General features: G+C 35.9%; 1 protein-coding gene across 3 annotated transcripts in view; it reads right to left on the bottom strand.

The window, feature by feature from the left end:
- The window catches only part of kdm4b (lysine (K)-specific demethylase 4B), a 74,816-nt gene extending 52,568 nt beyond the window's left edge, over nucleotides 1-22,248 (bottom strand). For all 3 annotated transcript variants that reach the window (XM_017478158.3, XM_017478159.3, XM_053683272.1), the window contains exons 1-6: nucleotides 22,095-22,248; nucleotides 16,479-16,773; nucleotides 15,031-15,206; nucleotides 12,249-12,363; nucleotides 11,471-11,664; nucleotides 826-875 (exon numbers count right to left, since the gene is read on the bottom strand). In XM_017478158.3, the coding sequence (XP_017333647.1) occupies nucleotides 826-875; nucleotides 11,471-11,664; nucleotides 12,249-12,363; nucleotides 15,031-15,206; nucleotides 16,479-16,754 (811 nt within the window). In that variant the 5' untranslated portion in view covers nucleotides 16,755-16,773; nucleotides 22,095-22,248. The remainder of the gene's footprint in view (nucleotides 1-825; nucleotides 876-11,470; nucleotides 11,665-12,248; nucleotides 12,364-15,030; nucleotides 15,207-16,478; nucleotides 16,774-22,094) is intronic.
- Between the last annotated feature and the right edge of the window lie 419 nt (nucleotides 22,249-22,667).

Raw genomic sequence — 22,667 nt, 5'->3', positions numbered from 1 at the left:
AAACTGAAAGACTGAATTAACTCTCACTGATGCATTTAAAAAGAAGACATTGTATATCTTCCTATGACACTTCGGATCGCTACAGCATGTAGAATAGTCTGGAGGGGGCTGTTGACTAAGCTGGTTTTATTAAATTGGTTTACTCTTGGACATTTTGAACTGCTGGCATGAAAAACATTCTGTCTGCAGGGTGGTAAGCACACGATTACACTGCCTCTTATTCATGCGCTCAATACCAACTCTGTACATTACTGTATATATTGGTCAATATCTACAATGCAAGACAGCAGGCCATTAAAGAATACAACCGTTTTTATTAAAAAAATAATAATAAACACCATTTTGGTAATATGTAATGGATGATTTTACTTTTAAATATTAGATTATACATTGACGTAACAGCAGAATGGACCATTAAAAACATCTTTTAAGGATGAGTGGGCTTAAGGACCCCATGAAATCTTCCGCGTAATGAGACAGTTAGTATAACTTCATAGACTGATAATATTGCTATACTATGCATGGATATATATGCATTATATTACATGCATAATATAATATATATTATATTATGCATGGAATTTGGGTCATGTAACAGAATTATTGGACCGGCTTCTCGTTGGACAGACAACACACTTCCCCATGCCATGAAAACGCAAAGACCTGAGCGCCAGTCAGGGCAATATAGTGTGCCTTGAACATGATTTTATATCTTAGACCTGATTTTCAGAACATGCCTATCGGTGAGCATTGCTTAAAATGTTCAGAGTTAACCACATGCAGTATTTCTCTCTTAACACAAGAAGAGAATGAGTGATGCTTTACCTTTTGCCAGTCTTTCAAGCCTCTTGCCGTGTTCAGGAGGAATGGCGTACCTGCAGAGAGACAGCGAGAGAGAGACGCATCAGCTGTCAAGATCAATAGCAAAGTGCCTGAGGTGAGAGCGGCATGTCTGCTTCATCACCATTACATCCTTTTCTCCAGCTCGACTAAAAAAAAAAAAAAAAACACCCCGCTGTCATTCGACGTCTGAAGCACACTCCTTGACTTGACATGGAGGTTTTCCAAGAAGCCTTGTTTGCTGTAAATCTAAGTAGAAGACTTTGAACTTTTGTTTCTTTGTTTATTTTATTTTTTTAAATCAAATACGCTCCATGCTCACACCCTTTGGCCTAGCCTGAACTCTTTCTAGAAAAGTCAGCAACTGTGCAGGAGTAAAATCAACTTCCTGTAGTTTACACATCAAAGATCTGCTTCTGAAAAGACTCATTTATGACTGGCTGGCAGATGTCTATCTTACATAAGGACACCGATGTCAAATTGTCAAACTGCAATTTAATTATATTCATGAAATGAACTATAATGTTGTAACGTAACCATGCAAGCCTTTTTTTTGTAATAAACCATTCACCATTTTAGAGGACAATAACGTATTTGTTAGCAATATATAAACTAAACAACCAAACGTTTGTGGACTGCTAACCACCACACCCATAACCCAATCCTGTTCACCCCTGTGCACAGTCAGCTCCATGAAGACCAAGTTTACCAAGGTTGGAGTGGAAGAACTTGAGTGGCCTGCACAGAGCCCTGACCTCAAACCAACTGAACATCTTTGGGAGGAAATAGAACAATAACTGTGCATCAGGCCTCCTATCCTGACAACAGTGCCCAAACTCACTAATGCTTTGACTGAATTGGTGCAAATCCCCACTAACATGCTCCAAACTCTAGTGGAAAGCCTTCCCAGAGGAGTGGAGGTTATTATACAGCAAAGGGGGACTAACTCTGTAATGGAATGTTCAACAAGCACATAGGTGGATGATAATCATGTGTCAACAAATTTTTGGCCATAAAGTGTAATTACATTTACATGGACTATTAAAGCCACTGCTAAGAGATTAAAATAAAGAAGGGAAAAAAGGAAGACAACACTTGAAAGAAAAAAAATTTTAAATGGAAAGGAAAAAAGAAAAAAAAAAAAGAAAAAAAAAAAGAAAAACATGCTGTACCTAATTTGGACAGAATTGAGAAAATCTATGCAGCTGAAATCTCTGAAATCGCAGCACTGTGTTGTGCACATACATAAAAAAGGAATCGTCATCTCTTGCTTTGTCGCTTGCTAGAGTGAACACAGTATAAGAATATAACGCATTTGGCTTTGCAGCATGGTGCTCTGTGTCTTTCCCTCTTTGGTCATTTGCTGATACGTATTCCAAAAATGTGATACTGCTACATATTTACACTCCAACAAATAACGGTTCTTCAAGTGTTCGAACCCTCTCCGAAAAAGAAAAATGTTATATGGCTCTATATAAAAGCTTAGAGAGTTCACTTAGACAGACAAAACAAAGCATTTATCATTAGCATTTGTGCTCCCAAGTCTGTCCCTGGATAAGAACGGCTCTCCAGGGTTTCTTTCTGAACAAATTTAACGCTGCATATCACAGGACGATTCTATATTTCCAAATGGCTATATATATATATATATATATATATATATATATATATATATATATATATATATATATATATATATATATATATATATATATATATATATATATATATATATAAATAAATAAAAGATATGAATTTAGCCAAGTAAGAGCAGAGACAGATAAAACAGCCATTTGATTATGTTGTAAAAAAGCTTGTGATTAAAGGTTTAATTAATTATCATGAGGTAGGGTTGCACGATTATGGCCAAAATGATAATCGTGATTATTTTGATCAATATTGAGATCTTGATTATTTATCACGATTATTAATTGATTTTAGTGACAACATTTTTTATTGCACTTTCACATTCATTAAGTTTTCTCATGCCACAATATAACACACAAGCTTCTGATAAACTAAATTTAAAATTTTCAGTTAATTTTACAGACTGTATGCAGAAAACAACCGTTAACCTGTTGCACCTTGTAAACAAGTACAATAAACATCAATGTTCAGTGTTTGAAGTCCGCACCTCTTAAATATATTTAAGGCTACACTATTAGACATTTTCCACTGTCATGGTTCTGGGCTGGAGTCAGTTCTCAAACCGCTCTGTGCATATTGTGTATATATCTGAATAATCTTATATAGGATGTGATTGAGTTCATTTACCCATCAGATGCAAAGCACTTTAGTGTAATGGTATTCATTACTGATGCTCTGATCAGAATTTTTACAACTGAAACCGATACAGATACCAATCTTTTTTTGTTTAAGCTTAAATCAGGAGGTCTGTCATAAACAGTTAAATGTAAGCTTTCTGCTCATGGTCACTGTTAATTGAGTTAAAATAATAGCAATGAGAAATACTGTTGGTTAATTGATAAATAAACAAGCATAAGATATTTATTTTTAAATATCTTAAAAACAATAAAGAGTCCTAATTAAAAGTAGACTGACAAAAATAAACCATATTAGGAAAAAGTCTAATAGCTTTCTGAGGAAATAGCAAACTAAGCTTAATGTCAAACTAATATTAAATGCAACCCATAGCAATTACACATTATTTCATTTCTCATTTATTCATATTTTATTGAGTTATTATATTTTTTTTAAATTAAATGATTTATTTATAATTAAGCACATTTTCTGTCTTTACATTTTAGTAGTTTTATTTTTGTTTATCAGTTTTAGATCGTTTCGCCCAGTACACCGTCCATGTCTGCTGATAATAATATGTTTTGGGGGATTAAATCAAACCATGGAAACTGGAGTTGACTTTTCTAGTGATATCTGGCAACCATGAGTTTAAATGGAATGAATTAGAGTTAGTGAAGGAGCGCTGCAGTGTACTGTATGTTTACAGACTGAACAGTTGCTACTCTTGATTATGATTCGTGAGGAATTATTTAATAAAGAAGTTTGAATTAAACCCACCTTGTAGCGTTAGCATTATTATTAATTCACTACGAGCGAAGCCGCTGTGTCTACACGAGCAGGTGCAAGTTTAGGTCATTTTGCTGGATCAATAAAAGATGGCGGTTGTGATATTGGGAAGTTGAAGCAGATGTTCAGTGTTACTCTTCATCATAATGGCTTCTCTGCAGTATTTCCACACTTGTTCGGTTGACTGAGGAAATGAAAAGCAGTGCGAAAGTAACTGTTGCTCGGTGTAGATGTATTTTGGACTTCCTGTAGTTTTTATTCCGATTGTATTATACAACTCCGAACAGGTCACTCGCACCGGTGTGAATAAATATTTATTCACAATCGCACAAAATACTTTTCAGTCGCAAATGCAAGTGAAACGGTGGTACTGTTGAGCCCCAAGTTTATCTGCAAAGTTTTTTCCTGTTCGGCGTGATGATGTTTAATGTCCCCGACAACCTCTGCAGTGCCATTTAGCATCGTGTTAATTTCAAGATTTCCCCTTGCGCAAAACGCTGGAGTTCAAAGCGAAGCTAGCAGCTCAAGGGCTAAAATGCTAACTCCATTTTGGGGTTTTGGCACTACAAAATGACGTCATCCCTGCGCCGCTCTAAGGTGATTGGCTGTAAGTGTAGGAAGCGCTTGATTTGATCTGCAGTGGAGTTTTCTTTGAGCGGAGGACAAACTTTAAACGTCAATATTGCAGTCGATCATGTTCATTTAATCGTGGGCATTATTCGATTAATTGTGCAGCCCTATCATGAGGTGATAACAAAATAGCCCACGATTATATAGGATAACGAATGGATTCATCTAATCCCATGCTGGATGAACTTTTAGCATTCCCCTGAAAAGGGAGAAATATTTTACTTGTTGGAGCGTAACACAATCTTCCACTATCGTTTCTGTCATCATACTTATTACCGCAATTAATATCCAGATTTTGGAGAGGAATCTCATTGCTGATGATCACGCTTGCTCTGACTACAGCCAAGTGACGCACGGGGAATCAAGTTTGAGGGGGGTTAAGTATTTTTACAGCTGCACACTGCCCTCTAGTGCATGTGTTGCAGCATGCAGACTAATGTACATGACTTAGAAGTGTTCATAATGAGAAATAAGCGTGTTAAGAACATAAAAGTAGATGTGGAAGTAGGTAGGTAATTACACATTGATTGGCATTCAGGAGTCTACCTATCTCAATTTGCTTAGTGAGCAGGCATAAAAAGGATTAGAGGGGAATAAAATAATAAAAATCATGATAACCAAAGATGCTTTCAGCTTCCACTAGAAAATATTACAAAAATAAAATATTTAGTAATTTTCTGTGATAAAACATAATAGTAGACTACACAAAAACAAGCAGGTAGCAAAAATAAACACATAACATAAGGTTCTGAATTCAAAAATACATCAGGCTGCATAAAGAACCATTTTATTACAATTGTATCTTGGAAGCCTGAATAGAAATGAAATTGACTTATGAGCTCCATACAGATTCCCCGTTCTGCTGAACAATGTATGCATCATGTAATATCTCAAAGCCATTAAAGTAAATATAAACAGACATTATGAGCCGCTGTATATAAAATGAGAACGTGAGAGCACTGGCTCTCAAGATGTGTGTGTGTGTGTGTGAGAAAAAGAGTGATGATGTTTAGTTAACCAATCAGAGAGCAGGGTGATGATTTTTACATCATGATGATTAGATATAATCACACAAAACTTGTACATCACCTATACATGACCGTATTCACCTTTACCCAGGTGCCAGACAAAAAAAAAAAAAAAAAAAAATCATACAGTGCTTTCTAAATGTGTTTTAAATACACAAACATCGCACTATCCATGTGAGGACCTTCTATTGACAATTATTAAAGTAGCTAATTATTTATATGCTAAACCTAAATCTAACCCTAACACTGGCAACTGTGTAGTTTGTTTTTCTTTTTAAATAAAAGTAGCAGCAAGATCAACGTTGTCAGATCTTCCCATCCTTGCTGTGACATGTGGTCTTCGCTAAGGTATAAAAACTTCTTCCAGTTAGGCTTGCCACAGTACATGGTCATATTGGTTTTAGCAGTTATGAGGGATGATATCAATATGAAATTATATACTGGTTTAAAGGGGGAAACATTATGAATGAACATTAATAACAGTTTGTATATCAATTTCCTAACAAATAGAACAGCCTTAAATAATGTATAGTCATCTAATGACTTTGTGGCTCAAGATATATTAAATTAAAACGAACGCATTGGAAGTTATTTACCGAGGCATCAAATCTACACAGGCAACATAGCACATGCGCTGACAGAAGACATCAGGTTTAACTGACAGGAACCACTGTGTGAGGTCAGAGGGGAAGCACAAACATGTGCAAAATATTCAACAGAACTCCACAAAGCGATCTATCCAGCCACATTTCGAAACTAAAAACGGAGACCATGCTTGAATCCTAAAAGAGGAGCCCATCTGTATATAGGCTACATTTGCTGTTTGGCGTGTCATTAGAGGGTTGGTGAACAACACACAATTTAATTTGATTACACTTCATTTTCAGTTCCATTTTCAGATTTTGTTAAAAAATAAAAATCAAAAGCCGTGACCCTGAAGGAAGGATAAGCGGTAGAGAAGATGGATGGATAAAAATCAAAAGTTTGAAATCAAGCTTCCTTGCGTTTTTGTGTAGGCTATTGCACACCGAAAATTACCCCATAGCACCATCCAATATCCAACCGGCGCTAATACCAGTATTACCCGTTTGAACTAGAGATACCATACTAGTGTGAAAATTATATCATGGCAAGTTCACGTCCAATTATACACGCTGAATAGCACCAACAGTTATTAATGGCACCCAGGGGACGGGGCTTCAGGGCATTTCAGCACTAATTGTTTTTGTCTACATGCCACAGTGAAATAGAAACACAAAGGGTTAAAAAAAAAATAATAAATACTACAACTACTACTAATAATAATAATAATAATAATAATAATAAATTATTATTAATAATCAATTTGTATAAATTTTTAAATATGATAAATGCAATACCATATTATTTTTTTTAATTGCATCATAAACCATGATTAAAAATTAGGAATTAATCATGATACAGAATGTCAGTATTGACACATCTCAATGCAGTAAGCATCTCCAAGAGTCGCTCCTGAGAAGGTCATTGCATTCTGCTATTATACGTTATCATCATCATCATCTGGGATGGATGAAAGAAAACAGCCACAGGCCTTCAGAAATTCACACACTGTGCTATTTCCCCCTCTCTGTCACGCTACCACACACACACACAGCCAGAGCAATTATTTCCAGCAGCGTGCATGCATATGTACGTGTGTGCATGTACGTGTGTGTGTGTGTGTGTGTGTGTGTGCGTGTGTGTGTGTGTGTGTGTGTGTGTGCACGGCGCTAGAGCAACTGTGAAATCTTGAAGAATCTGACAGTAGATGTTGAGTGGGGGAATACGACCTTGATGTGTGCAGTGTTAGAGAGGAATGAAGTTAATTTCACAGTGGCTGAACAGAAGGGCTCCACAAACAAGCACCACACACAGCTTAACGTCCTGTAATTACTCGACAAGTTAAAGCGATTAAATTTCAGCGACGAGAGCGAGCGCTTGCACTGCATTGAGCTGAGAGGAAACACCGCCATAGGAGGACATTCACTCTTTAACAAGAGAGAAGAACTGAATGCTGATGCTGCAGAGCATGCTGGGACAGAGGGAGGACCCAAGATAGATTTCTTAATCCCTCCTTCTCTTTGACACATGTAGCCAACAGACAGAAGCCACACCCCCTCCACTGCAACATCAGACAGACAGAGGCCACACACCCCTCCACTGCAACATCTCTTTTACACTCTCACTAAATAAACAGGAAACAAAGAAAAAGACAAAGAAGTTACACAGAAGTGAAAATCAAAATGGCAGTGAGCTCCCATGAGGCCTTCAGACAAGGACTCCTAACATGAGACTGCCTGCTTCTCTTCATTACACACTTACACACAAACAAACACATAGTTGTCATGATGTCAGTACACAGAATGAGAAAATGCAGAGAATTTCTGACAGGACCAATATAAGCGAGATAAACGGAGTGTAAGCACAAGCACTAAATCACATTTCTACAAGCTCTGGCATCTGACAGCACAAACCATGCTTTCTCTCGCGCTCGCGCTCTCGCTCTCTCTCTCTCTCTCACACACACACACACACACACACACACACACACACACACACACAGAGTACTCAGAGTGGCTCAATCAATAAGTGCAGTGGGGCCTGGACAGGAATGAGGGACTGGGAGGAAGAAAGTGTGAGAGTGACAGCACTGCTGTAAATCAGAATAAAGCTGCAGTGTACAAGTCTTTACAAGCAAACCACAGGGTGCGCACTACAGCTGGGACTCTCTAAAGGCCTCACCAAATGAGGTGATTTTAATTTAAATTACCACGGCGAGATTATACGCTGATTCTCACCTTTGGTGCATGTGGAATTTTAATTTTGTACAGCCAAATGATGAGGTATTTTTCTGTGGTTGAATCTCAAATTTCTTTCTATTGGGAGTAGAGTACACTTATATTATACTCTATATAGTGAGTATGCATAGTATGCATTTTCTAATTAATTTTTTTGTTTTAAATTTGAATAACATTTTACAGTTAGAAATTAGAATGCAATTTTTAAAACAAGAAGTTATTTTTCACATTTGATCAATTTAGAAAAAAATTAATAAATATTGGTGCTGCGAATTTTTTTGTTTGTCTGTTTAATATTAAAGCACTCTTAGCATTTTGAATCATTTTCTATAAAAGTCCTCAGTAAAATTTTTGAATCAACTCCATTTACACATCATTTTTCCTGCATTCCCTAAGGATGATTTCAAACCTAGATGTAAAATTTGCTTCATTAGTTTAATTAAGAGATCTGAACACGCTGGTGTAGAAGCCTGATTAAGAAGTTTTGTGCATCGATGCACAGTCATGATGCGTAAAGAATCGCTTCTTTTTCCCCCTCTCATTTAACCAGAAAGAGCTGATCGATCACTTCTCAGCCCGTCTAACGTTCTAAACATTACACAACTGTAACTAAATTTTATTTATGAAGTCATGCAGCACCATCTCTAACCACATTAACGGCACACCACAGAGCCTGTAGCAGTGCACCACCGCCACCTAGTGACCACTTACAGAATTTCTTAGAGCCCAAGAGTGCAAGATCTGCAAGAGAGGCATCTTTCAAAAGCTGCAGGGGTTGTTTCTAGACACTTGCATCACAAGTATGCAGTAAATGCACCAGAGTTCTGGGTAAACCCTCACAACCCTCTGACAGACTCTTCATGCTTTACAATCGTACAGGAAGTACTGCAGCTGTGCAACAACACACTAGTCACATTTTGACTAGATTCATCATACCAGCTTAACAAGTCAATTCAATTCTCAGAATATTCAGAGCAAAAATTAATGAAGGAAAATAAGTCTGAAAAGACTTTTTATTTCTGAACCATAAACACTGCAAAACATGCATTTTGCCTGTATAAACGAAATAAATAAAAAATTGCTATGCCTAGAGGTTTAAAGTTGTACAAAAATGTACTACAGGTTCACCATAACTAACAAATAAATGAATAAGAACTTATAAATTCTCATGGTCACACTGTATTTTTACACCCCTAGTTCCTAAAACAGGCCTAAATTTCCCCTTGAACTGTAAATGTAGGTCAACTAACTAAGACATGTTCAGTATCCAAATCATGCTTCATTTTGTACTGAAGCAACAAGGCTAACGTATCTAACAAGAAAAGGAAGGTTATGGCTACCAGATTAGCATCATGCAAACTGCATCCAAATCACACATTGACATGAAAAGATGACCGCATTTGTACTTACTCACTTGTACCGTTTTATAAAATATTAGAATAAAAACATATATACACACACACACACACACATATATGCAAATCAAACTGACTATATAAGACCATATTACCAAACAAATCCCTTCCATTGCTAAATTCCTCCTACAAACCCGAGTGTGACGCTGCTGTGACACCAAACTAGGGGTGTCAATCAGCTCCCTAGCTTCCTAGGCTGTGAATCAGTATATCGTGTACATGAGGTCGGGCACTGGTAAGGACCGTGGTTCATTACACATGACTACGTACTCACGTAAAACCTCACCACTGGCATTTAAAAACAGGCAAGACCGGTATCTTTCTGACATTATATTTCATATAAATTTGTTAGCTTAAAACACACGTTTCTGGATATTTTTTTTAATCATTAAACACTTAAAAAGTCGTTAGACTCAAACCGTACATACAGTAGAACGTTAAATAAAGTTAAAAATCGCTAACATAAGCAATCATTTGAAAGCTACTACAAGGATAACAAGCTTCTTACTGTACATTTGGAAACAAAGCTGGCTGAGAGTTCTTCCCCCATTTTTTTGGAGCAGAGAGGCTTCAGAAAACATGACGTCATATCCAGTAAGAAGGGAACATGGTGAGCATCGATGCTCTCTGGTCTTTGCAGTCCATTGTGGGTTTTTTTGTTTGTTTGTTTTTTTAAAAAGAGAGTGAACATTCCAGTGCACTAGAAGGATTTTGCGATTGATACAACCTTTAAAATGGCCAACTCCCTGATCAGTGCCCTGACTACTGAACTAGGGAGCTGAATAAGACACCCTACATGCTGAAAAAAATTTTTTAAATTGATTCAGCTTCAAAATGTATGTCTGGCTTTACCTCAGTCCCTCTGCTCGTTCTGTAGACGTGATTATTTAGGATCATGCAGTTTGGACAAGGCTAAACCGGTAGTTATAAGGTTGAAGTCTTTGGCAGCTGCAATAGCCTCATAGCTCCTGCATAAACATGTCATGGCTGAACTGTATTGTGTACATTTTATTTTTGGCTCAACTGTGTTTTTAAACGATGTTGAGAGACACTCAACAGCTGCACCAATTTCAGGGGAACTTTCAATGAATATTCAGAGGAACTGAAAGTTTTTTTTTTCTAGTCTGCTGCTTAAGAAAAAAATGCCTGCATTCACTACATCGTAAATATATTTACTTTACTGTCGGTACTGGGGTGAAGTGGTTTATATCACAGATGTTGCATTCTGGAATCCGAGTCATTCTAGCAGTTTCTAAAGTAACAAGATAAACAGGCACTTGTTCGTTGGACATTCCACATAAACTGATTTTTAAATGTGTGTATTCATTATTATGGTGAGCATTTTTGTAAGTGATGTTTAACATTTATGAAATATTATGTTACTTTGTAACATTCAGTAAGTTTTCCACCACAGCAAAGATTTCTAGGTAACATGATAAAAATATTTTTTTTTAATAATAATTTTTTTTTTTTTAATTATACATTTTTTAAAACTCAGTTTATGTCTGTTTATTACTGCTATATGTGTATCCTTCATCAATAACAACTCCAGTATAAAAAACCTAAAATTAAGTCAGAGCTGTTGATTTCTTTTTGTTTCAACAGTTCAAATGATTCAAAGATTCACAAAAATTGCTCAGTGTTAATTCCGACTCAGACTTCTGCCTATCAACAAACAGCGATCACTAACCAAGACTTGGGCTGGCCGAAGTGCAGGTAGTTGATGCTGTAGAGGTCCATGTCCTCCGTGTGCCAGGCAAATGTGGTCTTCCACATGCCGAAGTAGAGGTAGGGGGTGTTAACGCCCTCAATCACGATCCCACACTCTTGCTCCACCATGTCAAGCAGCGTGTTCAGATGTCCAATGTTCCACTCCGTTATGTCCTGGCAGAACACACACACACACACACACACACACACACACACACACACACACACACACACACACACACACAAAGGCTGAGCATTTCAATGTGTACTCTACAACACTAGATGGCATCATTACACAGTCAGTTGGTGTGTCGCTTGGGTGAGCAGCTTATGTTTAATTACTATTTATTTAAAATGTCTATGACAACATATTAATTATAAACTGATAGGAGCAATACTGCTTTGTGAAGCAATTAAAATAGTTCTAATAATTCCTGCCTATATTAGGGACCACAATAATTTGAACTCAATGTCACAAATAATGTTTAACATAATTAACCAATTAACCGGTTATACTCTTAATTAATTATAAACAAACAATATGTTAATAGGATCAATGGGGGTCTGACTCAGCAAGCAGGAAGAAAAGGATGGAAGGAAAAATTGGAAAGTAAGAAGAAATGAAGGAAGGACATACGGAACTTATGAAATGAGGAAAAAAGTACGAAAGAAAGAAAGGAAGGAATGGATGGACAGATGCATAAAGGGAAGGAAGGAAGGAAGGAAGGAAGGAAAGGACCGAAGGAAGGAAGACTCACAGGATCGTATAGTGAGCCGCTGATGTCTGCACCATAGATCGGGGACACGAATGTCAGATTCTTCCAGTATTTCCTCTCCAGATCATCAAAGTCTTTATGCTGAGGAGTGCAGTACCTGCAGACATCAGAAAACACACACCAAGGTTTATTTATAGAGGACAAACATGAACAAAGCCTTGTTAAACCATGATTACATCTGCTTTCAAAAACATGACCATGAAAGCAAAACTGCTTTTATTTTATTTGAAAACAGTCACATCTGGGGTTTTACAGCACAGAGCTCTGTTAGCAGAAATTCTAGTGGACTGATGGTAGGTGAATTTGCATCATCCACAGGAGCAAAAGTAATCCATAAAAGTAGGTAGCCATTCAAGCAGTAGCAACCAAATACATTTTAATACAGCACTGACTTTTTATACCATATACACATGATCTATAATCAACTTTAACACCTACAAATATCTGGGGAAAAACTTTAAACTGTGGCTATAATTTTACCTCATAAATAGGTTAGTGGCTATGTTTCCTGTAGATCAGCAATAAACATTTCAAAACACTTAAAAACAGACTTTAACTGGTATAAGATGGGAAGTAGCATAACATTAAAGTTAATTTCCATAATATTAGCTGTGTTGTTTACTCACTACACACAGTAATCTAAACATGCAGCTAGCTACATATTTTTGTAGCAAGCTTCGTGTTTTCCTCAAAATTTGCATACAGAAACAAGCAGTTTAACACCTTGCTAATGTCTTGTTCTTTAATAGTGCAATAGTTTTATTTTTTTTACTTCACAGCCATTATATTCTATTGTGAAACTAAGAAGAACTAACAGTTATTTCAGCATTTCCTCCTTCTCATGACAATCTAAAATGCTAAGCCATGGCTAAACTGCTAACTACACTGCACTAAGATCCTTTTTCCAACAGTATTATTCCATGCCCAGTTTACATGCAAACTTTCTGGTGTGTTAAGTAAAAAACAAAACATTACAGTGATTATACAATAATTCAAGTTTTTACGTTCACCATTCAAGAATTAGTTAAGCCTGTCGTCTTAGCTAGGTTAGCTAGTGTGTCTTAGTTTCGTAATTAGTCAGTGCATGATATAATGGAATAGGTATCATTGCCTTTTTCGGTACATTAATATGAACAAAATGCTACTTTTGCCTTTCACGCACAGGATGCTATTACATACTTGTAAAAAATAAAATAAAATACAGACTCTGCTTTATAAATGACAATTTATAATCTGATTAATTCCTGAGGTAAAATTAATCCACTTGGAAAGGAGTTATAAAGGAAGGAAACTAATGTAAAATCAGCACACATTGTATTTTTGGTCAAAATTGAGCATGATTTAATGAAGTGAAAGTCACAGGCATTGTTTAAACACTGAACAAGAATGACAAAAAGCACAGCAGCGAAGTTCCTTCTGCACTAATGTAAATGACAGATTTTAATGGAAAATGAAGCACCCTTTGTAAACCACTCAAATTTCTTGTTCCGCACTACGGCAGAGGTCACATGTGAGGTCCATCATTTGCCAACCAAATCACAGCCAAACTATACTGACCATATTTACGCATACAGCACGTAAAGTTACATTTTCCACAAACAGGTATATAGCAGCTTGCTGAAACATCTTTTTCAAGGGTTAGGAGTTTAGTTCACCAAGTGGTTAATGCACTGCACTAATGAGCAGAAGTTTGCAAGTTCAACTCCCAGGAAGACTGCTAGGACCTTGAGCAAGACCCTGAGCCCTCAAGGGTTCAACTTTACACTAGAATGTGTGTTCTGCATCAAATCTAACTCATGCTTAATAAAGCTGTCTGACAACTAAAAAAAACAAATAACGTGCTGGTAGTCCAGGAGGTTTAACTGCTGAGCCTGCAGCAGTTAAGCTGAAAAACAAACAGAGCAGCATTATGGTTACCTGAACCCTAAAAGTTGATTATGTCCCAAAGTGTTTTATTTCCCTTGTTCCACAGCAAATTGTTATTTATTAAAAAGTATAACACATTCCTTTACCTTACTCTTCAAGTTAACACAAAAACAAAACACAGCTTGTCATAATACTGAGAAAACGGAAGGCACAAACTCCTGTCCTGAAAAACTTCATGTGGTGGAAAACATACTGAATGTAACAGAACAGTGACACTGGGAGACCCCTTCCATAAATGTTACATAAAGATCTTACAGAAAACCTCAACATACCAATGATTTTAAACCATTTTTTGTGTTAAATAACAGGCATAGTGTTCCATTTATTATTAGCCTTAAATTATTTGTGCGTCCACCTTCAAGTGGACCAGTATAAACCTGGGACTTCAATTAGTCAAAACCACTGTTATACAAAATTAATCAACTAATCTGAACAATCTGATCTGAGAATTCATCAGTGCTGTGGTATAATGTAATTTAGTTAACTATAGCTGTCAACATGCACCATAACCACGTTTTTATTCGTTATTCACCAAATTAGCCCACATCTCTAGTTGAAAGTTGTTGTCACCACACTATTATCTCTAAACATTTTTAAAGTGAACTGTGATTGGCTCAATTGCTTGAAGGTATTTTTGTTAAGTGATAACTACTCAACATCACGGTTCATTCAGAATCACTGAAAAAAACTTTGGATTCTATTCATGAATATAAAACTGGTGCTTTGGTAAAAAGTTGGCCCAAACACTTATAAATGTATACACTTAGTAACACAATCTATGTAATCAGAATCATCTACACAAAAGCAACTAAAAAGAAAAATCTGATTTGGAACCTACCTTTTACTGTTGGCCAGTTTGCGATATTCGCCCACAGTCATGGACTTCTTCTGAATGTTGTACTGAGTGAAAAGTCCAGACTGACCGGTGACCACCTGCATGATGGGCGCAGGAATGACCATATCTTCGATGGTCTCGTAGGAGCGTCTGGGCTTCCACTCTTTAGGAGGAATGACCTGGAAGTTAACCAGAGAGAGAGATACGGAATGAGTAGAAGAGATGAAGCTAAGGGTGGTACAACAGTTAGGATTCACTATTAGTGACAGAAGGCTGCGAGTTCAAATCACAAAGCCTGACTAAGTACATTTATTGGCGCATTTAAAAAGATATATTATATATATACACACACACACACACACACATATATATACACACACATACATACACACACACACACACATATATACACACATACACTCACATACATATACATATTATATATACATATTTTATATATATATATATATATATATATATATATATATATATTTTATATATATATATATATATATATATATATATATATATATATATATATATATATATATATATATATATATATATATATATATATATATATATATATATATATACACACACACACACACACACACATACATACACATACATATACATACATATACATACATACACAGGGGAAATAAACACTTTTTAGCAAAATGTCTTCCAAAGTTTTTTAGTTTATATTATATAACTTTGTTTAGATAGCCCTTAAGAACAGCTTTGACAAAAGAAGAACGCATTAAAATCATTTTCATGGCTGGATCGGAAAAGTTGCGATGGACTTTAAGAGGAAATATGGCAAGCACATCAGACACACACATGCACACACACACAAAACACTGTTTCCAAACTTATTAACAAAAGACTGGAAGTGTTGCAGACCAACCAAGAAGTCCATGTCCACGAATACCCATTGACGAAGGCACAACCGACATGGTGCTGGTGAACCTGGTGCTGGTGAGACTTTTGGGACACCCTGTAGTTTTATTTATTTTAGAATTCCATTTTCATTATTATAATCTGAGTCATCATGTACTAATCTTGTTTCTCCCCAATTAAATGCTGATTTAATGTTACTATAATCAAAGTACTTGCTGAAATGTTCAAATGTAGATGGATCTTAAAATGTCATTATGTTCAATCTTTGAGGCTCAGTCTGGATTTCAGGCTGGAAGAGTGTGTTCGTGTTTGATAGTGCGACATTCATGAACTGCTAGTGAAATACTAGAAACAGTAAGGAAATGTTTTCACTGTGCTCTTTAAGGCTTCTACCACTACAAGCTTCTCCTTTCATGTAAGTAAAGGAGAAGAAAATGAGCTTGTAGTTAATTTGGAGGAATCTTAGGTCCACTCTGTTCCCCTGCAGAAATCCTAACGCCAGCTCATTTGCTCGGTCTCTGATGCTGAAAAGAATGCATGAGTACCTTAGCTAAGCCTGCACGATGAGCTCCTTGGGTTTCCATATACGTAATGTACTTTGCAAAGTCACGGAATTCCTCAATGGTGGGCCTGAAGGTCATGATCTTGAAGGCTAAATTTCCACCCGGTGGTGGTGCAGAAGCTGGTTCGGGCTCTGAGGACTCCAAGTGTGGGCTTGGAGCTGGATCAAAGTCCAAGGGTGTTGAAGGAACCGCAGGGTTCTGTAAGGTCGGAGCTGGAGTGGAGTTCATGGCTTCGTCTGGGGCAGTTTCCTCCGACATGCTCGCAGATAAGCTAATGCTAGACACACAAATGAAAAAAGAAATATATAAGAACCTCTGATCATCACTATGAACATTTTTGAAAATCTAATAATAAAAATACAACATGGCAACTGGAGTTCTAGTCAAGCCACTTCAACATGTGAATTAATGGGGTCCAGTGGATGAGTGAAGAAATGTCAGCAAACCCAGCAATTCATTTACACTCAGTAGACCATACAGACTCTGTTCCAAATCACTCCTACTAGCACTAGTTTTGAGTTTTGTCTTAGTAGACAGCAGTCAGAAAACATAGTGGAGATATATGCAGTGCATTCCTTAAATCCCACAATGGACTGCATAAAATAACAGACCACAGCTAGTACAGAATACTCACAATGGTGTCTGAAGGAAACAGCGAACAGACCACCAACTCCCCAAATTGTAAACAAGTGGGGGTTTTTTTATTTGTAAATTTCTAATTAATTGTCATATATACATCTTTTTTTTTTTTTTTTTTAACCTAATTACATACATACATACATACATACATATTATGCTCTGTAATGCATTTCACAATCTAAACTAAGCAAAAAAAAGAAATGTCCCAGGAGGCTGTATTTTAAAGATAATTTTGTCAAATTCATATAAGCTTTACAGATCTTTATTGAAAAGGGTTTAAACAATGTTTTTCATGCTTGCTCAATGAATCATAAACACTTATTGCACATGCACCTGTGGAACAGTCCTTACGACACGAACAGTTTACAGGTGGTTGGCAATTAAGGTCACAGTTACAATAACTTAGTACATTAAAGAGACCTTTTTACTGATTCTGAAAAAACACCAGAAGAAAGACACCATAGGCCTGCTACAGTGAGACAGGAAGGATGGCTGATCGTCCTTGCTGTGGAAAATCAGCTGGAGGATACACCGCATACATACATACTTTTGATATTGGACCCCCCTTGTTCAGGGACTCATTATTCCATTTCTGTTAACCAAATGTCTGGGAATCTTGTTCAGATATTGAAACTTATGTTAATACAAATATTTACACGTTAAGAAATTTGCCTGTAATAAAAGTAGTTGAATGTGAGGACGTTTCTTTTTTTGTTGTTGTTGAGTTTACTTTCGTTTTTTAAAAAGGTGTATTATATAAGATTAGTCCTTTACTTCTTTCCAAGATTACATCTCTAACAGTTAGATGGATAGACATTTGAATGATTCCCACCCATGTTCACAAAGCTCTGCCCTAGGGTCTACAGTAGCCCATAGAGCCTTTATATAATGACTGACAGTAGGGGCATCCAAACACAAACAGGAATTCTGAGCCAGAAGTCGGTTTTCTGAACAATTTTCTCAGCGACTCTATATACTTTTGCTAAGGCCATGACTTAATCCATTAAAGTTTTGTTTTGTTTTTTTTAAATCATGTTCTACAAATCATCCACATTATTTATCTTTATTTCTAATGGAAATTAAAAGGCAACAGACAGGACAGACTGCATTATATTTAAATCACCTGGGACTATTTTATTATATTTCTAATTCATTGCTCAAAGTTAGTTTTGATTAGATAGAAGACTGCCAAAATGAAATGTTACCAATAACTAAAAACAAAGCTAGTACATAAATAGCTAGTGAAGAATCTAGAGTAGGAAGTGTTAGGCCAACACATGTCAAGTTGTAAAAAGATCACTATTACTTATGACAACAGTAGACAGCTGACTCATACATAATCAAGTTAATTCTGTTCATACTTGCATTTATAATAGATGTGAGTGGGGGCCCCTGAGTAAGTTGCCCCTAACGGTTCAGAAACAGCACTGTAAACAGCCATTTAGCTACTTAGAAGTCTAAAATAAGTCAAGCAACAACAGCAGCAGCACCGGATTTTCAAACAAGTTGTGATCACAAGTTCAATTCACAAGAACAGTACAGTTTATTGGTAAGGTGCATTTATGCTTTTATACTCTCTTCCTACACACAAGGGTATTATGAAGATATAATATAGCTACTGTGTCGCAAAAGATACGTCGCAATAAATTTTTCTGAGATCATGTTATGGCAACTTTTTTTTTTTTTTCCATCAAACCAGCTGATGAGGTCAACTGTATTGAGTTATACATTAAGTATCAACAAACCGTTTTTTTTTTAAGTTTCATTACTGCTACTGATAATACACAAAATACATTTGATATTACAAAAAAGATACAAGATACTGCTACAGATATAATATGAAAATATTACTACATAGTCATATATACTGTATAGTCATGTTTTCCTTTACGGGCCCACTGACCTTCAAGGAGAAAAAAAATATATAACCTTTAGCTTCAGAGCACAAAATTTGCTATCCAAAGCAAAAGGTCACTGACATTCTACATATCATTTCTGCTCATTTCTAATTCAACTGGTTAAACACATCAGCAGATGTCTGAGAGTGTACCAATATTATCTAGGTACACACACACGAAGCTTTTTACTTCTCACATCAGAGTTGCCTAAGATTTAATCAAGGTTTATGATGTCCTTCTGCATTATTCTATTAAATATAACTACATGTTCAGCTGAAATTCTCAGTGAACGACTTTTTAACTGTAAATGAACAGTTCATGATGTGTCTTCACAAAACAACTATGAAAATGTCAATCTGGAATCCATCAGTGATAAAGTTGTGAGCAGAGGACGTTTTTGCGCTGAATTTAATTTAGACAGTAAAATAAACATGTAAAAAGTACTTTGGTATTTTCAGTTAAGCAATTTCTTTTTTTCCCCTCTCATCTGACAGTTTGCTCTGTCCAGTTTAGGCAGAACTATAGGTGGTATAAGTGACATTTAGTCTACAAAGTACTAATCAGAATTTAATCCCAAAGTATACTCTGTTTTTTTACACTTACGCTGGCATATGCGCACAGCAGTAGGCATAGCCTTTCAAAAGTATACTCCTAGCGTACGCATAAAAAGTGAAGTATACATTAGGCTTAATGATCTGCGTACATCAGTGACTTCATTCCAACTCACTCATCCTTTCTGTTCCTCAGCGATTGTGATAAAAACTGCTTTACTGACTACAATATGGGCAATATTGGCAGATTATGACCTAGTCATTTATTACAGTGTATGCATTAAATATTGAAATATAATAAAGTGCATTTGCATGACCTACAAAGGTAAAACAAGCTTAATGAGAACAAAGAAAGTGTCCATCAAAAGCACCCCATTACATTTCTGACCATCACTATGAAGCCAACAAAGCCAAATGAAAAAGGTGCAATGTGACAAAAAAAAAAAAAAAAACTGTAGTGGTTGCTTTAGAAACCAATCACAATGCTGGCACATCATAAACACTCTATATTAAATTTAGTTGAAGAAAGAAAAAAAAATGTCAACAGTAAACCAAAAACAAATGAAAAAAATGTGACGTTAATGCAAATGTATAAATTAGTCATTTCTACTGAAAATGAAAGTGTGTTTCCAAACACAATTTGTAAAGTTATCACTTATGTTACAGCAACTACAGACCAACATTCCCTCACTGGCTTCTGTTTTCACTCTCGAGTTAATAAGATAAAAAATATATCTTGCGTACCAAGAAACCAAAAAGCGCAACATCCCCGTCCCGAAGACTTTCTTTTGGTGGAAAACCTACTGACCGTTACAAAGCACTGGAGACTCCTTACATAATTTTTAAATAAACATCTCATCCACCATGTATTTTTATGTGTTGTTTTGTTAAATAACAGTAGTTTTTAAATTATAACGAGTGAATTAATATATGCCTGGGATTTGTATTACAGTCGGAACTTCTGTCAGAGCTGCTAGTAAAGAAAATTAATCAACATTAAATCAACTGATTAGCCAATCAGATCCAAGAATTCAGCATGGGACTATGCAGTTATACATTTTCCATACAATCTGCAGTGCTACTTTATAAATGAAAATATTAATTAAATAATTAATTAATAAATAAATAAATAAATAGATAGATAGATAGATAGAGGTGATTTAAGAAGCTGATTGCTTTCTGGGTCAAAAACCTCAAAATAAGGCATGTCAAATGACAATTTGTATAATAAGAATACTCAAGGATGTATTTCTAAATTCTCACACTTCAGTGATGATAATCAAGGTTTAAGGCTTAAAAAAAAGGGGTGTTTGTGCTGTCAAGGGTTTTTACAGTGTCACAGTTTCACATTTATTCACAGTGTACGTTACCTTTTCACAGACCTTTTGGTTTTAGTTATTTATGCAAAGATGTGCAAGGAGTCTTTTTGTAATACATTTCTGCTTATATTTTCACCATAGACTTGTGTGTTATACCCTAAACACATGATATTTTGAGATTAAGTCAACATACCATGAAAATCTCAAACCATAACAAACAAAATCTCCCACCTGTGAGCGCACACCAGCCAAGCATGAGAAAGGCTTAGGGGACTATTCTTTTTTTCTTGCAATAATAATAATAATAATAATAATAAAAAATAATAATAATAATAATAACAATAATACAATTATTATTATTATTATTATTATTATTATTATTATTATCATCATCATCATTATCATCATCATCAAAAATATGTATTATATTTTAATATTATAATATTAAATACTGACCATTTACAACAAGAGAAGTTAGTTTTTTTTTATTTTAAAAATATATAATAATACAATAAAAAATAAATATTTTTAACATGGAGGAAGAAATGCAAAAGTAGTGAGGAAATACAAGCAGAAGCTGGTGGTGTTGAGTGCCTTTTTTTGGTTCCACTATCTAACCTACACAACAAACAGGCAAGCAAGTGTAAATAAAATGCATGCATACTGGCTTAGATAGTAAATATTTCTACACCAAACATTAACACGTCTGGCGTTTCCAATATGTTGTGTGCATGTGAATGAGTGTGTAGTGTGTAATGTGTGTAGTGTATAATGTGTTTATAATGTAACGCAACTGTAATCTAGAGTTGCAGCTTTAAATGGCCCTTTGTGTACGAATGGGATCCGAAGCAGGCCGTAAATATGCACAACTCTACTATTGCTATCTCAACACTATATACTCCATAGGGTTGGTTCATGCAGAGGATTACACCTCTGCCCTGCGTTAAATAATCAGCCTGAAATTAAGAACGATACTCAAGTTCCCCAGTTTAAACTGCTTTTGACATCCGTCCATTCCTCCATAATTATTTAAAAAAAAAAAAAAAAAAAAAAAAAAAAAAAAAAAAAAAAAAGAAAAAAGTCAACATGTCCGATCGACGACAGCCCAGTAATATTTCCGCCTACGACACCCTCCGGCCTCATTTCCAAATGCTATACAATCCTTTATGAAATTACTTAATAAAACTTTACCTCCTGCTTTTGTCTTTATGCTCCTTTATCCAATTATTGTTTGATTGGCTTTATTCCTTTTCCCGTCCCGCTGAACGCTCGATTAATGCTTCATCTCTAAAACTGGGCCTCTCTCCCTGCTGCAGAATGTCCGCGCTTCATGATTGGCCGAAGCGCACGCGTACCTTTCATACGGACGCAAAAACGCGATTCTCATTGGGTGATTTATTTTCATTGACGCCGCATTAAGCCAATCATATCACGGTTTCTTGCGCCGTCTAAAGATCACGGAAAACACGTACACACTCAGGGTGAGTCTTAAATCGACATGAAGTGAATCTGTTTTTATGGAACGACAGTAATTGATATGGCGAAGTACTCCACCTCTCTCGGCGTAATGGACTCATTAGGAAACCTAACAATTGTGATTGTACAAAATTGTCTTTATTCGTCATTAGTTATCTCTTATGTGCAAGTCGCGATCATTCAAAAACGACAGCTCAGAAAGGCCACTTAAACAGACAACTCCAAAATGGTGGTTACTAGGAGCAGGTGAAACCACATTTTAACATCTTTCACTAATTGCAAAAAAGT

The sequence above is a fragment of the Ictalurus punctatus genome, chromosome 10 (assembly GCF_001660625.3).
Source record: "Ictalurus punctatus breed USDA103 chromosome 10, Coco_2.0, whole genome shotgun sequence".
NCBI lineage: Eukaryota > Metazoa > Chordata > Actinopteri > Siluriformes > Ictaluridae > Ictalurus > Ictalurus punctatus.
The sequence above is the reverse complement of the archived record's forward strand: the minus strand, read 5'-3'. Positions and strand labels throughout refer to the sequence as shown.